We start from the raw sequence: 19,366 nt of genomic DNA on the forward strand, positions 1-19,366 counted from the left end.
GATACCTCTATTGAACACCGTGTCTACTGTTATATTGTTTCACTCATTAATTTTGGTCTAAGTGCGGTCTTCACCTGACGTTCAATTAGCTTGTACACACTGATTCATTTTCAAAAGAGGACCATGGGTCCTACCCTTCGTTTTACCCGGAACCTTTGAGTAAATGCGACTGAGAAATTATATGAACATATGTTTTGTTATATTGGGAAAACATGTAACTTCTAAAGCATTTAAAGGTTTAAATAAAGCCATATAAGAATACAATCCCGTCCGTTGTAGCCATGTTTTAAACGGACCGGCACCATTCAGAAACTTGGCCGAAAAATGTCTGATCATATTTCATGAAAATTGGATACAAAATTTTACTTCCTACGGTTTTACAAGCTCTTACTACAGCTTTTTTAGGGCTTTTACCACTCCGCCTTGCGACACTAGTTCATAAATGACCGGAAGCATCAAACGCGGTATTAGTAGAACAACAGTTTTGAGAAAGTTTCATGAAAATTGGGTGGATAATGTGACATTAAGATTTTTGTCACATATTACACTCAATCGAGATTAAATAAAATGGAAAGTCCCAGTTAATTGTCATGATAATTGGAAAAAAAATATCTGAATTCTAAAGGGAGTGTTCACGTGTATGCATTAAAGAAATATAAGGGAAATTGTTTAACCGCTTTCGAAGGATCGGAACCATTTGTGAACTCAGTCAAGTAACCTTCAGAATACAGTCTCTGAGCACGTGTGACTTGTAAAGAGTTCATTAGACTTTTCACTGAAGTCATTTAAGGAAAATTGCGCGTACGCATGTAGGTGATTTGTTGCACATGAACGATTATCAAATTAGACCGATAAATCATTAGAAAAAATGAAGCTTTAACAAATAATGTGACATGTAGAGTGCTCCCAAAGTTTAATTCTAAACCAAATAAGACCAACTGCCCCGCCTCCTTACGGCAATTTTCTTCATCAGTAAGCAACTATATTTGACCTCCGATTATATATCATTTAAAAAATTGTTGCGTTGAAAGTTTCATATAGATTCGGAAAAAAAACTTCCGGGTGTTCGCAAACTTTTTCTTTTATTTGACCTAGTTTTTAATCCCCCCCCCCCCCCTCCCCGCCAAATCTAGTTTTGAACAAGGCTAAGAAAAAAGGATTGACACAGTGTATTGGAAATAAGGTAATACATGTTGCCTCTATGGTATTAACAAGGTTATCAACTACGATGGAAAGAAGCGCAACAAACAAAGGACAAAAGATAGTCAGAAAAAACTCACCAAGTGCGCAGGTTCTCTTAAACCCGACTTTCATAGGGTGTTGACGTTATTAAAAGTATAAAAAAAATTCCGTTCAATATACTTTATTTTCTCGTCGATAGGTGTGTGCGGGTCGAGGTCATCCCACTCAACACCGTACATAGTTTACAAATTATATATGCAAATTATAAAAAATTTCATTAATAAACAATTGATATAAGTCCCTTATCACAACTACTGGAAACGGGGTAACAAAACATCCGATTCTTTACTTTTACGCAAATCATTAGAGTAATTTGTTTCGCTTAGTACTTGACAATGTATAAATAAACATTGTTATCAAAATACAAAATAAATGTAAAGGTCCACTTGTATTTGCATGTCCCAATATAAAGGAATGCATATTCAGAAAATTCGAAAAGTAATTACACCTAGAAACCAATTCTTTGATTAACCGATTGACATGATAACATTCCAAAAATATATGTTGAATAGTTTCACATTCAGTTTCACAAAAGGTGCAGTCGGCTGTCGTGGCGTAACAAATTTAAAAAAAGGAGTTTGTACCTAAGATTCTATGTATAATTTTATATTGAAACCACTATAAATTGGTTTCCCGTGTAATACGGAAAGGCATATAAAAATATGTTGCCATTTATTTGTTTCAATTTTATTAAAAACATTAGACCATTAAGCTATGCACACTGATGAGGACTCGTTTGTTAAAATTGGATCATACATATGTTTCGTACCCTTTGTATTTACTAAGATGGACCGTTTTCTAGTCGGAGTATAATTATATAACATTAGATTATATTATATGGAGTATATTATATTAGTAAAATGGAGTATATTATCTTTGTGTAGATATGAATACTTCACGTAAACTTTGAAATCTCTTACAAGCGTCAACTTTAAAAAAGAATAATAAATAATGTCTTTGCAATTTTCTGATTGCCTAAAGTTACATCGATGTTCCACTTTTCTCAAAACTAGAAGTTATCACACTACAAGTAACTGTCGTTAATATAAATGCATAACTTATAATGAACTATCTCAAAGATGAACAACCAGGCAATATGCGCAGGCCCACCCTATAACGGGGACGTATTCAAAATTGGGTTAAATAAGATGCTGAGAGTTCGAGAAAATACACAATATCCCATATAACTAATACATTTGTAATCAAAGGAACGTGATTTCATGAACAATCAATTGAGCGAAGCAATTCAAGCAATAGAACATGTTAAAACAGCATGTCACTATTATTAAAAATAAGATTTTATTAAAACAGGAAAATTAATATTTGATATAGCACGCGGAAATTAATGATTACTGGTAGGGAAATAACTGGGGCAGAATAAAAAAATATTCACATGATAAACTGTGAAGATACTGCGTCTACATTATAATTGGATTCGGATAAGTATGGGAAGTTTCTGAGATCTAACGCGGACACAAAATCAAAACTCATTAGAAACTGTAAAATCATTAATCGAAGGTTAATAACTCCTGAAAATTCGTTGCTGCGAAATAACCAGATAATATGGAAATGTCCACACACAAAAGTCGTTGGATAACGTTTTCTGAATTTTCAAAGTGATATTCACTCCGTACAAGAGATCGGAAAGAACGACCGAACACTTTGCGTATGAGAACCCTATCAGGATGTTGCATATGACGTGCCATCAAATTTAGACAAGAAAGTCTGAAATTTAACGTTTAAATGAAGCGTGTGGCGGACGAAATAATGGACATCGAGAAGGTTGTGAGAGATAACAAGGAACGCTTGTAACAATCATCAATACGCTAAATTATATCCCTTTCGAATATCATATACAAAACTTTGTGAATAAATACATTTAAGCAATGTTTACTGCATTCTTTGTAACGCCTTCTCTCTATGTCATATCACAAAAACCTATTTAAACTCAGTACAGTAATTTTCGCATTATAAATATACAATTACAGAGCACGAAAACAAATTTTGCCTATTTTAGCAAAAAATTTTTAATGTCTCTTTTTCAGTACACAAAAATATTGAAAACTTAACGCTTACATGAACACCCTATATCTATAGAGACAAAAATATCAATGAAAGGAAGTTAATTACTGACAAACTATTGTATTCATTATTTGGTGCATCGTAACCACTTTTAGTAAAGGAAAAATACTCCTACCGGCGGGATTGAATACGTAACTGAATCTAGGACTCTGATCTACAATTGCTTACTTCCGATATTAACCCTTTGCATGCTGGGAAATTTGTCATCTGCTAAAATGTCGTCTGCTGAATTTCTAAATTAAGCCATTTCTTCGATTTTTTTCAAAGAATACTATCAGAATAGCAAACAGTTTGGATCCTGATGAGACGCCACGTTCTATGGCGTCTCATCTGGATCCAAACTGTTTGCAAAGGCCTTCAAAATTCGGTTCCAGCGCTTAAAGGGTTAATTTCCAGTGACTCAGACCTATTTATTGATAGGAGATAACTAAGCACATTGGAGTATTCTTAGAAGTAGTTTATGACTTAAATATAAAGGTAGTGAATTACAAATATTTCGCATATCATCTTGAGGGGATTGTTGCCTACTCGTATGCACAGTGCACAAATTGAATCTTCCGGACTAAACTCTTTAACCATTGATGGGTTTTAATAAAACAATACTTCCTTAAGTACATAGTCACAAGAATGACATTGTTCATTTGAGTGTGTTTTTATAGAAATCAATAAGTGTCCATAAGAGGACCATTTCTGATAATTAATAGACTTTTCAATCTCATTTTTTCCTGTTAAGAAGAACACTCAAAGTTATTTGTAGTAATAAGTGGTTGAAGAGTGTATACGTGCTTCCATATTGAAGTACTTAAACGATATCTACAAAACATCCTTCCCAAGTCTGAATCAAACTATATAGAAGGGTTCTTAAAGAGACCATAAAACAATGTCCAACTGAAAGATTTTATAGATCGCATTAGGTATAGCTTTAATATTAGAATGAAAACTAACTTAAACAGACAGACTGAAATCAGCTTAAATAAATCAAAAAATCACTACGCAAAAATGAGAAAAAAAAATGTGAAAACATGTGAACTAAAGAAAACTATCTATTGATTAAGAAAAAGAGTCTATTCAATGATTCTAAAATTTAATTAAGCATGTGTTGCTTTCAGTCCATTTTACACAGAACTAGATTAGCCACTGAGACTAATGCCAACATTTTTGGAAACAGACAAATCCACTTAACAAATACAGATCACCACCAAATAAATCATCGGATTTTTCTTACTAATTAAACTAGTACTACAAAGTGACACAATTTAAAAAAGAATATATATTGAACAACAACTTACAACATGTCAGCCAGGCATAATGCAGCAAATATCGATTGAACAAACACGAGTTTATTCGCATAAAACATAAATAATTTAACAATACACATATTAAATACAACAACAATATGAATGGAAATTAAAATAGAACTGCCCTTAATTTGGACCTTTTTTTCCGGGCGCGACAAATGGATTTGCATTCATATACATACGCTACAAGAGACCCATCGGACAATGAACACAGATGACATAGTTTAGGAACGCATAACACCAAAAGAGTGTATAATCGCAATTTTAAAGATAATTAAAAATGTGTATTACGCAACACTCCAGTAGTTCGAATAGGTTTATAATAAAGCAGAAAATACTCATGTACAATTTGATTAATTTTTATGGAAAGCCAAAGGGGACCTCCGCTAAAATACATATACTTATATAGTAAATATCGGGATTGTCATTTTTCGCGGAACTTTCACTTTCCGCGAAAAACCAATGCCAGCATGGCCATAAAACACTACATACAAATCGAAATCTAAAAAGCGCGGAACTTTCATATATTTTCCGTCGGAGCAATTATTTTTCAACCCTGTAGAAAAAGCGGGCTCAATTAATCGCGCGGAACCTTATTTATCTACTCTGTACAAATAGTAGTGTTTAAAATCGCGCGGAGATTGTAGAATGCTATTTTAAGAAGTCTATTAAAGAGAGAAAATCCAGTAAATACCAGATCCAAAAAGCGCGGAACACAAATATCGTCCGCGAAAATTAAGCATTGAATTACTGTACAAATCTCGGGTTGTTAGGTGTTAGAATCCCTAGTTACCCGAAAAATTTGATTGGATCCGATACTTAGAAATAACCAATCAGATACTTTGTAACAAATGCAACACAATCAGTGCGTTCAGTAAGTATAACGTTTCAAGATGGCGGAGCGAATTGCATGGTTATTGTTTCTACTCGATGGATTCGCAGATAATTCGGAAATAGATCAGATTGGGATCAATAACTTTATTGCATACGATCATTTACATGTATTACCAGGTTTGTATTTGTACTTTTTTAATATTGTGTAAAACTATCCGATAATATGCATAATGTTGACAATTGTTAATTAAATGAGCCGCGTTCTGAGAAAACTGGGCTTAATGCATGTGCGTAGTGTCATCGCAGATTAGCCTGTGCAGTCCTCACATGCTAATCAGGGATTACACTTTCCGCTTTTATGGTATTTTTAATTTCAAGGAAGTCCCTCCTTACCGAAAATCAAGTTTATGCGGAAAGTGTCGTCCCTGATTAGCCTGTGCGGACTGCACAGGCTAATCTGGGATGACACTTTACGCACATGCACTAAGCCCAGTTTTCTCCGAATGCGACTGAAATAATAACTTATTGTTATGTAATGTACTTGTGTCTTGTATTCGTTCAGTTGAACGTCAATATATTAATACATTTATTTTTGTTTTCAACCTATTAATTAAAATAAGGTATTGTTTTTAATCCGTTTTTATTGTTTCGTTATATCTGACCTAGATTAAAACATTTCGTCATAAATTAATAAATAAAATTAATAATAAATTTATGTTTTAATATGATTTATATATAAATTTTGTAGGTGTGTGTTGCCAGTAATGGTTACGATATGCCAAACAAATTGTGCCTCTCTATACAGACAGATTTCAGGTCTCAATTTCGACTTCAAAGGTCAACATATCACTGATATCAGGTTTGTCAGCTATTGGTTTGTATTATTCTTATCCACATTGCAGCAAGAATAACTGGATAACTTAACTTTTCAATAGCTATTACATGTAGATCTAATTTAAATTAATCATGTTTCTAAATCATCCACTAAATGCGGCTAATTCTCCACTTGTCCGAAGTTTTTTGTGACAAAAACTTGGAGTAGATTTATTTTACTCCCAAACTTCCTTTAAGAAAGCCCAACAGCTGTAGAGTGATGGAAAATCTACTTCTTTAAAGTATTTATAACTGAATAGACCCTTTTCACAATAAGCCAATATAGCAGGTAGTCAAATGATTGCAGAATTCCAGAATGAGGCTGAACGTGGAGATTTCTAATAGTGCATCGCAATATCGCTCTGCTTTTGATCATTCAGCTAGATCTTCTTAATGATATTGCCAACACAAGTTGACTGCATCAGAAATAGCCATTAATTACTTAATATATACTTTCCATTTTAAGTGCCAATATATGAAATACATTTTCTTGATTAAAGTACTTGTTTGTATTCTTGTTAGTATTATTTTTTTTGCACAAACTCTGACACTCCAAGTATGGCTTTCAATTCTTAGTGTGTGTAAATTGACAGTCTAAAACTTATTGGATTATCTGACACTCTTTGTTTGCGCATTATTTGGGCGATTAATCAATTATTTTATTTATTGATAGATCTTGCGTTTAAATTCCCCTGTATTCAGCACAAACCCATAACCTCTTTATGATCAGATACTGTGCAGACAAATACTAAATAACCACGTGATGTCATAAACCACATGTTGTAGATATCTGATCATCTGGTCATTTAACACAATTAATGACACCTCCATGTGACCATGGCGTCTCGTGGTTGTAGCATTGCGTAGCCGTTTCTTGGAATAATTAAACGCCAAATACTCAATTGTTGCTTTTACTGAACATAAAAGATATTGTCAACATTGAAAGTCATCTGTCCAAAAAGATTGTCAGAAACTAAATACTGTATACATATTAGCCAGTTTTATCATTATTATAAAGTGCTTTATACCTATATATTTTTAATATTTCAAAAATTTAATGCTAAACATTTGTGTCATTTTCTTCTATTTGATAGGACTTTGTCTGATGCTTGATTCAACTCTTACACGTTCTATAATTCATGAAATTGTACACATCCTACCTTTGAAAATTGTAGTCTTACAATACTTAGTATTGTATACTGCTGATTTATGACTTCGATTTGTGCAATAATCAATGTTTAGTCTTCAGACCACATTTACTCTGATGCTTATGGGTAACTGGAAATTGTATGCCCCTGGAAGGGTGGCATATAGCAGTTGAACTGTCCGTCAGTCAGTCAGTATATCAGTCTGTCCGAAAAAAAATAATGTAGGCCATAACTTTTGCAACATTGAAGATAGCAACTTGATATTTGGCATGCATGTGTGTCTCATGAAGCTGCACATTTTGAGTGGTGGAAGTTCAAGGTCAAGGTCGTCCTTCAAGGTCAAAGGTTAAAAAAATATATGTATAATTAAAAGCGGCGCAGTAGTGGGCATTGTGTTTCTGATGAACACATCTATTGTTATTTATAAAGATTAAATATAATTCATTAATATACACTAATAGTACATAACTTATGTCCTTGAATCATTATTTAGGTGTTATAATTTTTATATTTGAATTACTTATCATTTTTTTACTTAACACAGCATGACATGTGATGGTTGTCTGTATGCATATGTTTGACTTAATTGTAACCAGTGTCAGTGCGCATTAAAATCTTGATATTCAACGCAATTTGCATCGCAAAAGAAAATGCAGTTCCACGTTCAGCCTTGTTCTGCAATTCAACGCGTCAGGTGATATGATTGATATCTAAAAATAGTATCGGTGTTCATATTGTGAAACTGGTCTATTATTCGATACTGATTAATTTGATGAATCAAGTTAATTTTTGTTAAATATCTGTCAAATATTTATGCCCCCCTCCGAAGAAGAGCAGGTTTATTGTTTTGCACATGTCGGATCGAATGTCCGTATGTCTGTCCACCAGATGGTTTCCGGATGATAACCCAAGAACGATTTTGCCTAGGATCATGAAACTTCATAGGTACATTGATCATGACTCGCAGATGACCCCTATTGATTTTCAGGTCACTAGGTCAAGGTCACGGTGACCCTAAATAGTAAAATTGTTTCCGGATGATAACTCAAGAACGCTTATGCCTAGGATCATGAAACTTCATAGGTACATTGATCATGACTCGCAGATGACCCCTATTGATTTTGAGGTCACTAAGTCGAAGGTCAAGGTCACGGTGACCCAAAATAGTAAAATGGTTTCCGGATGATTACTCAAGAACTTATGCCTAGGATCATGAAACTTCAAAGGTACATAAATAATGACTCGCAGATGACCCCTATTGACTTTCAGGTCACTAGGTCAAAGGTCAAGGTCACAGTGCCAAAAAACGTATTCACACAATGGCTGCCACAACAATTGACAATCCATATGAGGGCATGCATGTTTTACAAACAGCCCTTGTTTGAAATTTATTTTATGACATTAAAGTAATGTATAGGGAATTTAGTTACCTACACATTCTTTGAAAAGAAATTTGAATTGTAAATGTATACTTCATTTATTTTGTAGGAATTCTGTACAACTGTGGAACCATGTATGGTACGTGACCGCACAATGTTGGTTGGCAAAAGGATATTGGAATAAGCAAAGGTAAATTGTATGTGAAGGAGTCTTGACAATTGCAAATATGGTTAGTTTTTTTGTAAGGCTCGCAGAAAGTGACCCTAGCCTTCATATATAAATAAAAAGCTGAAAGAGTATTTATGAAAAATCGTGTAATCAAGTTTGCAAAATGTTACATTTTATTTATAAGCTCATCTATTTTTTTTGAAAAAAAAAGAGATATTGTCATCATCTTGGCGTCGGCGTCTGCGTCGGTGTCGGCGTCCGGTTAAGTTTTGTGTTTAGGTCCACTTTTCTCATAAAGTATCAAGTATAAAACTTATTTACTTACTACCATGAGGGGACTGGGCAGGCAAAGTTGGATAACTCTGACGTGCATTTTGACAGAATTATGTGCCCTTTTTATACTTAGAAAATTGAAAATTTGGTTAAGTTTTGTGTTTAGGTCCATTTTAATCCTTAAGTATCAAAGCTATTGCTTTATACTTGCAACACTTACTATCATAAAGGGACTGTGCAGACAAAGTTATGTAACTCTGACTGGCATTTTGAAAGTATTATGTGCCCTTTTTATTCTTAGAAAATTGAAAATTTGGTTAAGTTTTGTGTTTTGGTCCACTTTACTCCTAAAGTATCATAGATATTGCTTTCATACTTGGAACACTCGCAAATTATCATAAGGGGACAGTACAGGACAAGTTGAATAACTCTGGTTGTCATTTTGACAGAATTATGGTCCTTTTCTTACTTAGTAACTTTGAATATATGGTTACATTTTGTGTTTTGATCTACTTTACTTCTCAAGTATCAAGGCTATTGCTTTCAAAATTCAAATACTGTCATGCTATTATAAGTTACTGTAGCTGGCAAGTTGAATTTTACCTTGACCTTTGAATGACCATGACTCTCAAGGTGAAATTATTAAATTTTGCTAAAATTTCCATAACTTCTTTACAAGCGTTACAAAGCAACTCTTATCTGACATACCAAAATAGACTCCACCCAAACCATCCCCCACGCCCCCCCCCCAAAAAAAGAAAAAAGTACTTTTTTTTTCATTTTGAAAGATCATCTAATAAATGACCACACCCTCACACTATACCCCCTGCCCATTTTTTAAACATGGCTAAAAAACACAAATATTTATTTTTATCATTTTTGGAAGATAGTGTAATAAATTACCACACCACCACACTATACACCCTTCTCCACCCCACCTCTCCCTCCTTTGTGATTGAAGTATTGAGATAGGTCCCTTCAACTTTAAAAAAAATAGATGAGAGGTCTGAACCCGCAGGGCGGTGCTCTTGTTAATCAAATGAGACATAACTTAGAAGCTTCACTTCATTTACTTTGTCAGGCTGGCGTAGTGGATATGGTGTTCACCTAGTGATGGGAACATTTTGGGTTCAACCCTGTTTATTAGCGGTCTCTTTATCTTCTTATATACAAAGTACTGATTACTCCCAGAAAACGGACTCTAGAATGTCTTAATAAGCATAAAGCTTTCAATGCAATCAAGCATAATTAATATGGCTAAACTCTAGCATGAATTTTACTTCTGTATTTCAGGGACTCAACATTACACAGTCATTTCAACATGTAGAGTCTTGTCAGCAATGATGGAGCAGTACATCAGATTTCCAGAATCTCGTCATGAACTGAAGATCATTGCCTATGGATTTCATGAATGATGTAGAATGATTGGACTGTTGATGGAACCCACAGTGCATGCCCTGCTTCAACATCTGAGCATAGGTCCTTGTTTATCAGCAGTTTAGTTCTTCAAGCAGTCTGTGACAGTAACTTGAAATGTTTGGACATATGACCTGGATGGCCAAGTTCTGTGCATGATGCCCATTTAAATAGGAACGGCCCAGTGGCGCATTAAATGGACATTTTTCGAATGTTCTCGAGGATTCAGCTTACCGCCTGACAAGAAATCTTGCTTTTTGTTCCGTATCGAGGCCATGGACATTTGTATCATTTGCAAAAGATACTGCGATATTTGTGCCTTTGTTCATGCTTTATAGTTGATTAACAATTGGAAGCCGTAACCTGTTTTATAGGATGGTGTTAGTGGGACAATTAATTTTGTAAAGATTTAAAGACTGGAAAAGATAATTAAAAGTCAAAAGAGTTCTGCTATTGTTAAGCATGCTTTATTGATTTGTAATGTTAGAAAGATAGCATTATTAACAGAATAAAATGTCCATAATTTGAATATTCTACTGTTTTCAGCAACATTTAATTTGATATAGTACAAAATGCTGCATCATGTTATATCATGATCTGTTTTGTGAACAATGACCTTTCAATGTATATTTAATAATTTGTCAATGGGTGTTAACACGCATAAGCCCTACCATTAGCCCAAAAAGGAATTGCTTAGGAGTTTTGCCACCTTCTAGAGAAAAATACTTCTCAGAAACAATTGCATTTTGGAAAGTCTATGGCTAGTAAAATTTGGATTCCTTTTGGATACCCAAGGTTACCAATTTATGTTTAATGAATTTGCAATAAAAAGGTTTGACAGAACATAATGTCACAGAGTCGAACACGTGTATGGAATAAAGTGGAAGTTGATTAAATGAGTAATACACATTATATGCTTCTTTGATTAAAAGTTTGTGTTTTCACTAAAACTGCAAACATAGTAGCTTTAAAGTATTGCAACTAAATAAAAGATTCAGATTTAAATTGTATTATTTGAATGCACTGTCTAATACATATGAGCCTCGCTCTGTGAAAAAGGGGTTTAATGCAAGTGCACTCCAGATTAGCCTGGGCAGACCGCACAGGCTAATCAGGGAGGATACTAAACGCACATGCATTAAACCCCTTTTTCACAGAGCAAGGCTCATATGTGTTCAATAAACCAAAGATAATCAAAAACAAAATGAGACATTTAACCCTGTACCACTCAAAAACGCACTAAGACACATTCGAGAATAAATTTAATTTAAGACCTTTCTTACTATATTAAAGTTTTAAAGGCTTTGTTTCCAACCCATGGATACTGATGAGCAGCAAACAGCATAAAACCTGAACAGATTGTGAGTTACTTGCAGGCTGTTCTGGTTTTATGATGTTTGCATGTAGAAAATTTAAAATTTCCTCAGAGCAGGAAAAGGTTAATAATAACACAACAGCAATTATACTTAAGTTATTTTAAGACTTCATACTAATGCAAGTAACTTGCAACTGTGTAACCAAAATCGGAGATGGTGGAGGGCAAAATTAATGCTGTGCACCTTGAATTATCAATTCATTCTCAAACAATATAATGTTGCTCTACAGTATCTTGTACAGCATGCATCTACCGGTAATACTACAGCCAAATTTGCTTACAAATAATATTACAAGAAACACAAGTCATTAAAGACTTAACTTTATTGCATCAACCATTTAGCAGGAATAAAATATAAAGAGAAAAAATATGGCATTTTTTTCATCTGAACATACAAGTCTTCATATACAATCCCATTGCATATAAAAACGACAGTTTACTATTTCTCCGTTCTATATGTCAGCATAAAGACAAGATGGTATTCACTGTGCAATAAAACACAAGCAATCATATTACAATTGCTTTTAATTATATGAACTGTACCTTCACTAACATTCAAGAATTTTAATATAAATACATGATGAAAGATGAGCTTTTTCTTGTCTTAAAATAACTTGATACTTTGCAATGACCAAACAATACAACTCAACATACAAATTATCCAACAAAATATATTTTAATGACACAATATTTTTATTCAACAATAGGAATAGCTTAAGGTTGTAACATATTACACTAAAGTCACAGTGTCAATCTAAGCAAAGAGTAGAATCATAAAGAGATGTCCACAACGGAGGATGTGCAAGCTGGCTCTGACTCAGATTTCCACATCAGTTGATGTGCAAGCTGGTTATTACAAGGATGTGAACAACCGATGACGTGCAAGCTCTAAGACAGATATCCACAACAGAGATTGTCCTTGCTGGCTCAGACTAATGTCCACAAGTAAATAACATGCAAGCTATCTCTGACTGATGTCCTAAACATATGACGTGCAAGCTGGCTCTAACACAGATGTCCACAACAGATTACGTGCAAGCTAGCACTTACACGGATGTTCACAACAGAGGATGTGTAAGCTGGCTCTAACACTGATGTCCAAAAGAGATGACGTGCAAGCTGGCTCTTACACGGATGTTCACAACAGATGACATGCAAGCTAGCACTAACACTGATGTCCACAATAGAGGATGTGCAAGCTGGCTCTAACACGGATGTCCACAACAGATGACATGCAAGCTGGCTCTTACTCGGTTGCCCACAACAGAGGTCAGATGGGCAAGCTGGCTCTGCCTCAGATATGTACACATAAGATGATGTTCAAGTTGGGAACACTGCTACAGCTATAAAATACAAAAACCATGTTTCATACTATCATGTTATTTTACTTCATGTATTTCTTCCACAATACAGAACATTATACTCATTATTAGCATTCTGCTATTGCTATCTGAAGGTTTACCAGATTCTTTGTGTGAAGATAGTTCATACCAGAAATTAGCCGAAAAACACTTTTTAGACATATTATGCATTCTGCTTTAAGATATATAGCTCAGGATTCACTGGTTAAATCAAATTTGTTGGACTAAATTGGCGTGGCATGCAGACAAAATGTCGAGTTTTGAAACTGTGTCGTATCTAGTGTGAATCTTGAGTTATTTAATTTGGTCAGTATATCAGATGTGTACACCTGTTTAAATATATGTTAACTGTAAGAGTTTAGAATGTCTTGACAGTCATTGTGTTTGTAATACATTGTGTTATCTTTCAGATTTGTGTGACAGTTAAATATAATAATCAATAATCTTGTTCTGCATGCCTACCCATTGTGGTCAACTCGTACCTGTTTTTTAGTCAACTTGTACCTACCCAAACTAAACCCGTACCCGATATACAGAAATAGGTGTAGGATGGTTAGCTAATAAGTCAAACTCATAGAGACAATTTTTATTTTCCTCTTGATGTTTCCACTTAAATTATCTAAGCATTGCTCACGCAAGTTGTCTGCTGCAGATATGTATAAGCAGCGAAAGTGTTGATGAAAATTGACACTTGTGGTTGATGTCTTTCAAGAATTTTACAATTGTGACAAAATAAGACAAATGAAACAAGTTGAATAGGTTGAATGAGGTACGAGTTGACAACAAGAGCACCGCATAACGGGTGCCACGCTCTGCTACAGGTGCTTGTCAGATGATTTTTTTTAGAGGTCACAATGACCTTGACCTAGTGACCCCAAAATGGGTGTGGCATGTAGAACAAATCAACATGCATCTACATATGAAGTTTCAAAGTTGTAGGTGGAAGCACTTTATTTTAGAGCCAATGTTAAAGTTTTATAGTAGAGGTCACAATGACCTTGACCTAGTGACCCCAAAATGGATGTGGCGTGTAGAACTCATCAAGGTGCATCTACATATGAAGTTTCAAAGTTGTAGGTGGAAGCACTTTGATTTTAGAGCCTTTGTTAAAGTTTTATATTAGAGGTCACAGTGACTTTGACCTAGTGACCCAAAAATGGGTGTGGCGTGTAGAACTCATCATCTACATTTACATCAAGGTGCATCTACATATGAAATTTCAAAGTTGTAGGTGGAGCACTTTGATTTTAGAGCCAATGCTAAGGTTTTAGCACGACGCCTACGGCGGACGACGAGCTGGCTATGACAATACCTCGGGTTTTCTCCGAAAACGCCGAGCTAAAAATGGATACGAGTTGACCAAGGTACGAGTTGCCTTTGGGATGAATTGCCTGTAAAGCCTTGTTCTTGTTCTTTTTAATTGAAGATGTATACGGTGCTGGACTAGAGCACACGACTGCCATAACAATAACTTGGCTCTCTACTAACTGAGCTTAAGGGAAGATGTTTCTTACACACAAACACTATATTTCATTATTTGACGACATATGATTATGACGTGTTTTTGCGGGTGTTTATGTTTTAACAGAGACGTTTGCATATAGACAAACCGTGAAAACAACACTCGATACTCTTGAGCTGTTTTAATTGCATTAAAATTCATAATTCATGTATGTTAAATACTAACCTCATTGCTAATGTCATCAAAATTAATCACTCTTTCGCCCTTAAAAGGTTTTGTGTTAATGTGAAACAACCGTCATCATGATGACTGCATGAATGCTGGATAAGACGCGAGTTTTGATTGGTTCTTTCTAGGTGTCGGAACCAATCAAATTTTATCGCGTAACCACATAGCAACCCGAATTTCGTGCAGTATTTCAATGCTATTGAAAATCGCGCGGAGTAATGAATCTTCCGCGCGATTTTTCATTTGCAACCCGCAATTTACATAGCAACCCGAGATTTGTACAGTAATTCAATGCTTAATTTTCGCGGAACATATTTGTGTTCCGCGCTTTGTGGATTAGGTCCGCGCGATTTTATACACTACTATTTGTACAGAGTAGATAATATTAAGGTTCCGCGCGATTATTTGAGCCCGCATTCTCTACAGGGTTGAAAGATAATTGTTCCGACGGAAAATATATGAAAGTTCCGCGCTTTTTAGATTTCGATTTGTATGTAGTATTTTATGGCTATGCTTGCCTTGGTTTTTCGCGGAAAGTGAAAGTTCCGCGGAAAATGAAAATCCCGATATTTACTATATAAGTATATGTATTTTAGCGGGGGTCCCCTTTGGCTTTCCATAAATTTTAGTTATTATAACAACACACATTGATCAATCACTTATACGACTAAACGTATTACAAGTATGTTGTTTTTATTGTAATACTACACTTATAAAGAATACGTTTAAATATGTCCTAAGCTCAAACGAGCTATTGATATATATCTCCGATTTTAGATAAATGTTGCGAAATATTTATATCTATATTTATCATTAATACTTAAATAAAGACATAACATGCTGCGACCTGATACAATTTACAGATGCTTAACGCTGTGTTACAATTAATTATGCATGGGTACATTTGCTGAAGTAATTCACATTTTTCATGGCATTGCATCGGGCATTTCCATAATATATTGGAGCAATAGAATGTTTGGCTACCAACTTTATCGAAACCGAAATCTAGTAATACATGTATGTCGCAAACTTTAAATAGCTGTTAACAGTTGCCTCTACGTTTGGTTCAATCCTATTGATTTAGTTCGATTTCATAAAAAACTAAAGTTTGTTGCGATCCAACCGAGTTTCGCCTTTTATGATTATCGGCTTGTTAAGATTCACTCGGTTATTTGAAATTAAGTGAGCAGAATAATTACTTGTTTTCGTGTACACTATTTAATTAGTTATTTATGATATAAAGTAATAAGACAATTACGTATGTTTACGATTTTATGGCGTATTTAAGCCAATACGGACGGCATTAAGAGCGCTTGAAATAGTTGTTTTATCCACAAGTATGCACTGTGTTTGGTACACTTCACATCCTTTAAATACACTTGTCATCTATACAAACTCAATGCCTTCATAAGGGTTGTATTATTATGTTCTATTGTAATGATTCTTTTGATTTCCATAAACATTTTACGATGTTAAAAAATTAACTGTTTAAAAAATAATATTTATTTTTAGGCATAGTTTGCTTCAAGAGTATGGATGCAGAGGAATAACATCATGGTTGCATTAATCATACGGTTTATATCTTAATTCCTTACTGCAGCTTATTGAACAAAGAAAAGTGATATTTTGCGAATTTGTTTTCATTTTCTGTTTTTGAGATGTTAAAGGAGAAAAATTGTTGTATCTAGAGACGATCTAAAATTATTCACATGCTCTATGTGCTGAGCAACAAACACCATATTTTATATTTTGAATAAGATCAATACAGCAAGCAAAAATAAAAATACATTTATTTATATTATTACCACTCCTAGTAAAATGTGTTCAATTAAACAATTATTTAGAAATCTTAAGGAATTAAATCACAATGCTCTTAGTAGGATCTTTTGAATAGCCGATCATCAGAAAAATAGAGTGGTTCACTGACGGATGTACAATAAGGCAAACGTTATTTCGATACTAGCATGATTTTGCGATATTTTCGAAATTTAAATGCAAACTTTTTTACTGGATCGTGATTTGGGTATGGATTAGTATCAGATTTGAACACGTTTAGTTTTGCATCGGTAAGTGTTGTTTTTTTGTCTTTATAAAGTAAGCGATTATCATTTCAAAAGTCAAGTTCTCTTTTTTCAACTTTTTTAGAGAAAACCAAAAGCTTAGTCGAGTAGAAATGTACACATTTGTATTCGCAAATAACTGAATGCTATATGATGATTCAAAACGCGTCTACGGCAGATAAAACATTTGTGTAAATGTCCTGCGTATATTTTTTTAAAGAAAGTAACATGCTTACCATCAGCAATATGTTTCATTAATATGATACTAATAACTCCAAATAGTGTCAACGACATCTTCAGCGTTTTCAATCGAGACGTCCGCAAACATCACATTATGAACTGTTCTTAATGGTGTTTTTTTAATATATGCCGAAAAAGCCGACATAACAGAAAGTTTAAATAATGGTGTAATCGGGAAGTGAATATACCAGTGGCAAATAATAATATCCGCTGTATCTGTGCTTACTACGTAGTGCTCTGTTTCGTTGAATTCGACAATTAAGATCAATTACTCTGTTCCCGATTTAATTACTGTCCTCATGAGAATGGTTAAAGAAGCTATCAGCAAGAAAGATCCCCACGATGTCAGGATTAAAATAAATCTCTTCAATGCCTTAACCTTACTTGCCGAAATATTGATCAAACGAATTTGTACTACTACATATGCAATATTGAATTTATTCAACAAAGTGATAAAGTTTTTGTTTCTGAAGCTAGCTAACTGTTTCATTATTTAATCAACACATTCCTGAAAAAGGATGTTCGAAACATACCTCAAAATTTTTAATTTACTAATGGATCAGTTCGCATCGGAAATCTGTGTCTTTTATTCTACTTGAGAATGTATCTGACCAAGAATAATAATTAAAAAAAACAATTATAATATAAAAATAATAATAACAATAATAATAATAATAGGATGAAGAAGACTTTTATAAGTATGGTTCATATTAATAATAATACAATTAATTATAATAAAATAATTATACAAATGCAGATTATTAAACGAATAATGTTTAATATCATGCATAGCAGTGACACGGGACATCTGATGAAAGTCTATGACTGGCCCACTGTTTAGGAACTCCCAGACGTTCTTCAGCCATTCACATATGTGAAAACGTACATTCGCGTTTCAAAATGTTGGCGGACATGGTCAAGACGGCGCTTTAAAAGTAATTGGGCGATACACTTCTGATTAACAACGTAAAGGACACCTTATTTTATGACCTTTTTCAGCGTTTTTACTACTTTACAGAAACTGCGGCGGACCAGATACTGATGATAGCGTTTGTGTTAGATCTACAACACAAGAAACTAAGCTTTCTTCTACAACACTTGTTCTTATCAACAGCAGACTCTCTTGACAATAGAAGCAATTATAGGATATTATGTTACGTAAAGACATTAATATTAGTTTCTTTGAATGTATACACATCTTGCACATAAATAATCTTCATGTCAAATTTGAAAAATTAGCCTTAATTATAAAGAATCCTACATGTGATTACCCTTCAATACTCCAGTTAAACCAGTTTATCTTTCACTTAAAGGTTTGTTGTTAGGAAGTTGTCAAGAGTGGCAAAGCTTTCGACAAAACAATCATTTGTCATTTTAAAAAGTTAGGAATAGTATTATCAACACACAAACTTAGTCAATTACCTATCTTAGCAAAAACTATGGAAGAAAATAGTCCGTCAAAAGCACACAGGGTTAGTCAACAACATACATGTACCATTTATGGACTCGTCCCTACTTGGCATATTGTCAACTGAACTTGCAGAACAGGAAGTCTGAACTGCAATATAAATGCAAATATTAGGACATAAAATTCAAAACTTAAACAATTGGCAAAATAAGCCTTGGTTGTATAAAACATATTTTGAATGTTAAACAGTTTAATGTGTTTCACAAAAGGTGGACCACTTTTTTGAGAATGGCGAACAGGTATCCTTTCCTTCATTCGCGTAGTTTGCCATGCTAGTTCAAACTTTAACCTGAAAAAATGCCCGAGCACTCATATTGGAACGAAATCTCTGTACATGAATTACCTAAAAGTTTACCAAATTGTAATGATGTTGAGTGTTGTTAACCTAGTGGATGCCATTTTGTTCCTGAACATAACCATACTATTGTTGTATGATATTTAGTTGCATAAATGAACCT

At 34.1% G+C, this 19,366-nt stretch overlaps 1 protein-coding gene and 2 long non-coding RNA genes across 5 annotated transcripts in view; 1 reads left to right on the forward strand and 2 right to left on the reverse strand.

Annotated features, from left to right (window-relative positions):
- LOC127842789 (neurotrypsin-like) overlaps positions 1-17,583 on the reverse strand; it is a 45,878-nt gene extending 28,295 nt beyond the window's left edge. For 2 of the 3 annotated variants that reach the window (XM_052372502.1, XM_052372500.1), the window contains exon 1: positions 17,437-17,583. In XM_052372502.1, the coding sequence (XP_052228462.1) occupies positions 17,437-17,494 (58 nt within the window). In that variant the 5' untranslated portion in view covers positions 17,495-17,583. Of the gene's footprint in view, positions 1-5,316; positions 5,412-17,436 lie in introns of those variants that run through there. The other variant, XM_052372501.1, reaches the window with a different exon arrangement.
- On the forward strand, positions 5,496-11,243 carry LOC127842791 (uncharacterized). Its single transcript, XR_008031877.1, has 4 exons — positions 5,496-5,633; positions 6,205-6,315; positions 8,966-9,046; positions 10,592-11,243. It is a non-coding gene; the product is annotated as an uncharacterized LOC127842791 (long non-coding RNA).
- On the reverse strand, positions 12,398-15,403 carry LOC127842792 (uncharacterized). Its single transcript, XR_008031878.1, has 2 exons — positions 15,138-15,403; positions 12,398-13,432 (listed from the first exon to the last, which is right to left on the reverse strand). It is a non-coding gene; the product is annotated as an uncharacterized LOC127842792 (long non-coding RNA).
- Positions 17,584-19,366: the final 1,783 nt, after the last annotated feature.

This window comes from Dreissena polymorpha, chromosome 8, assembly GCF_020536995.1.
Source record: "Dreissena polymorpha isolate Duluth1 chromosome 8, UMN_Dpol_1.0, whole genome shotgun sequence".
In the NCBI taxonomy this organism is placed as follows: Eukaryota; Metazoa; Mollusca; class Bivalvia; order Myida; family Dreissenidae; genus Dreissena; species Dreissena polymorpha.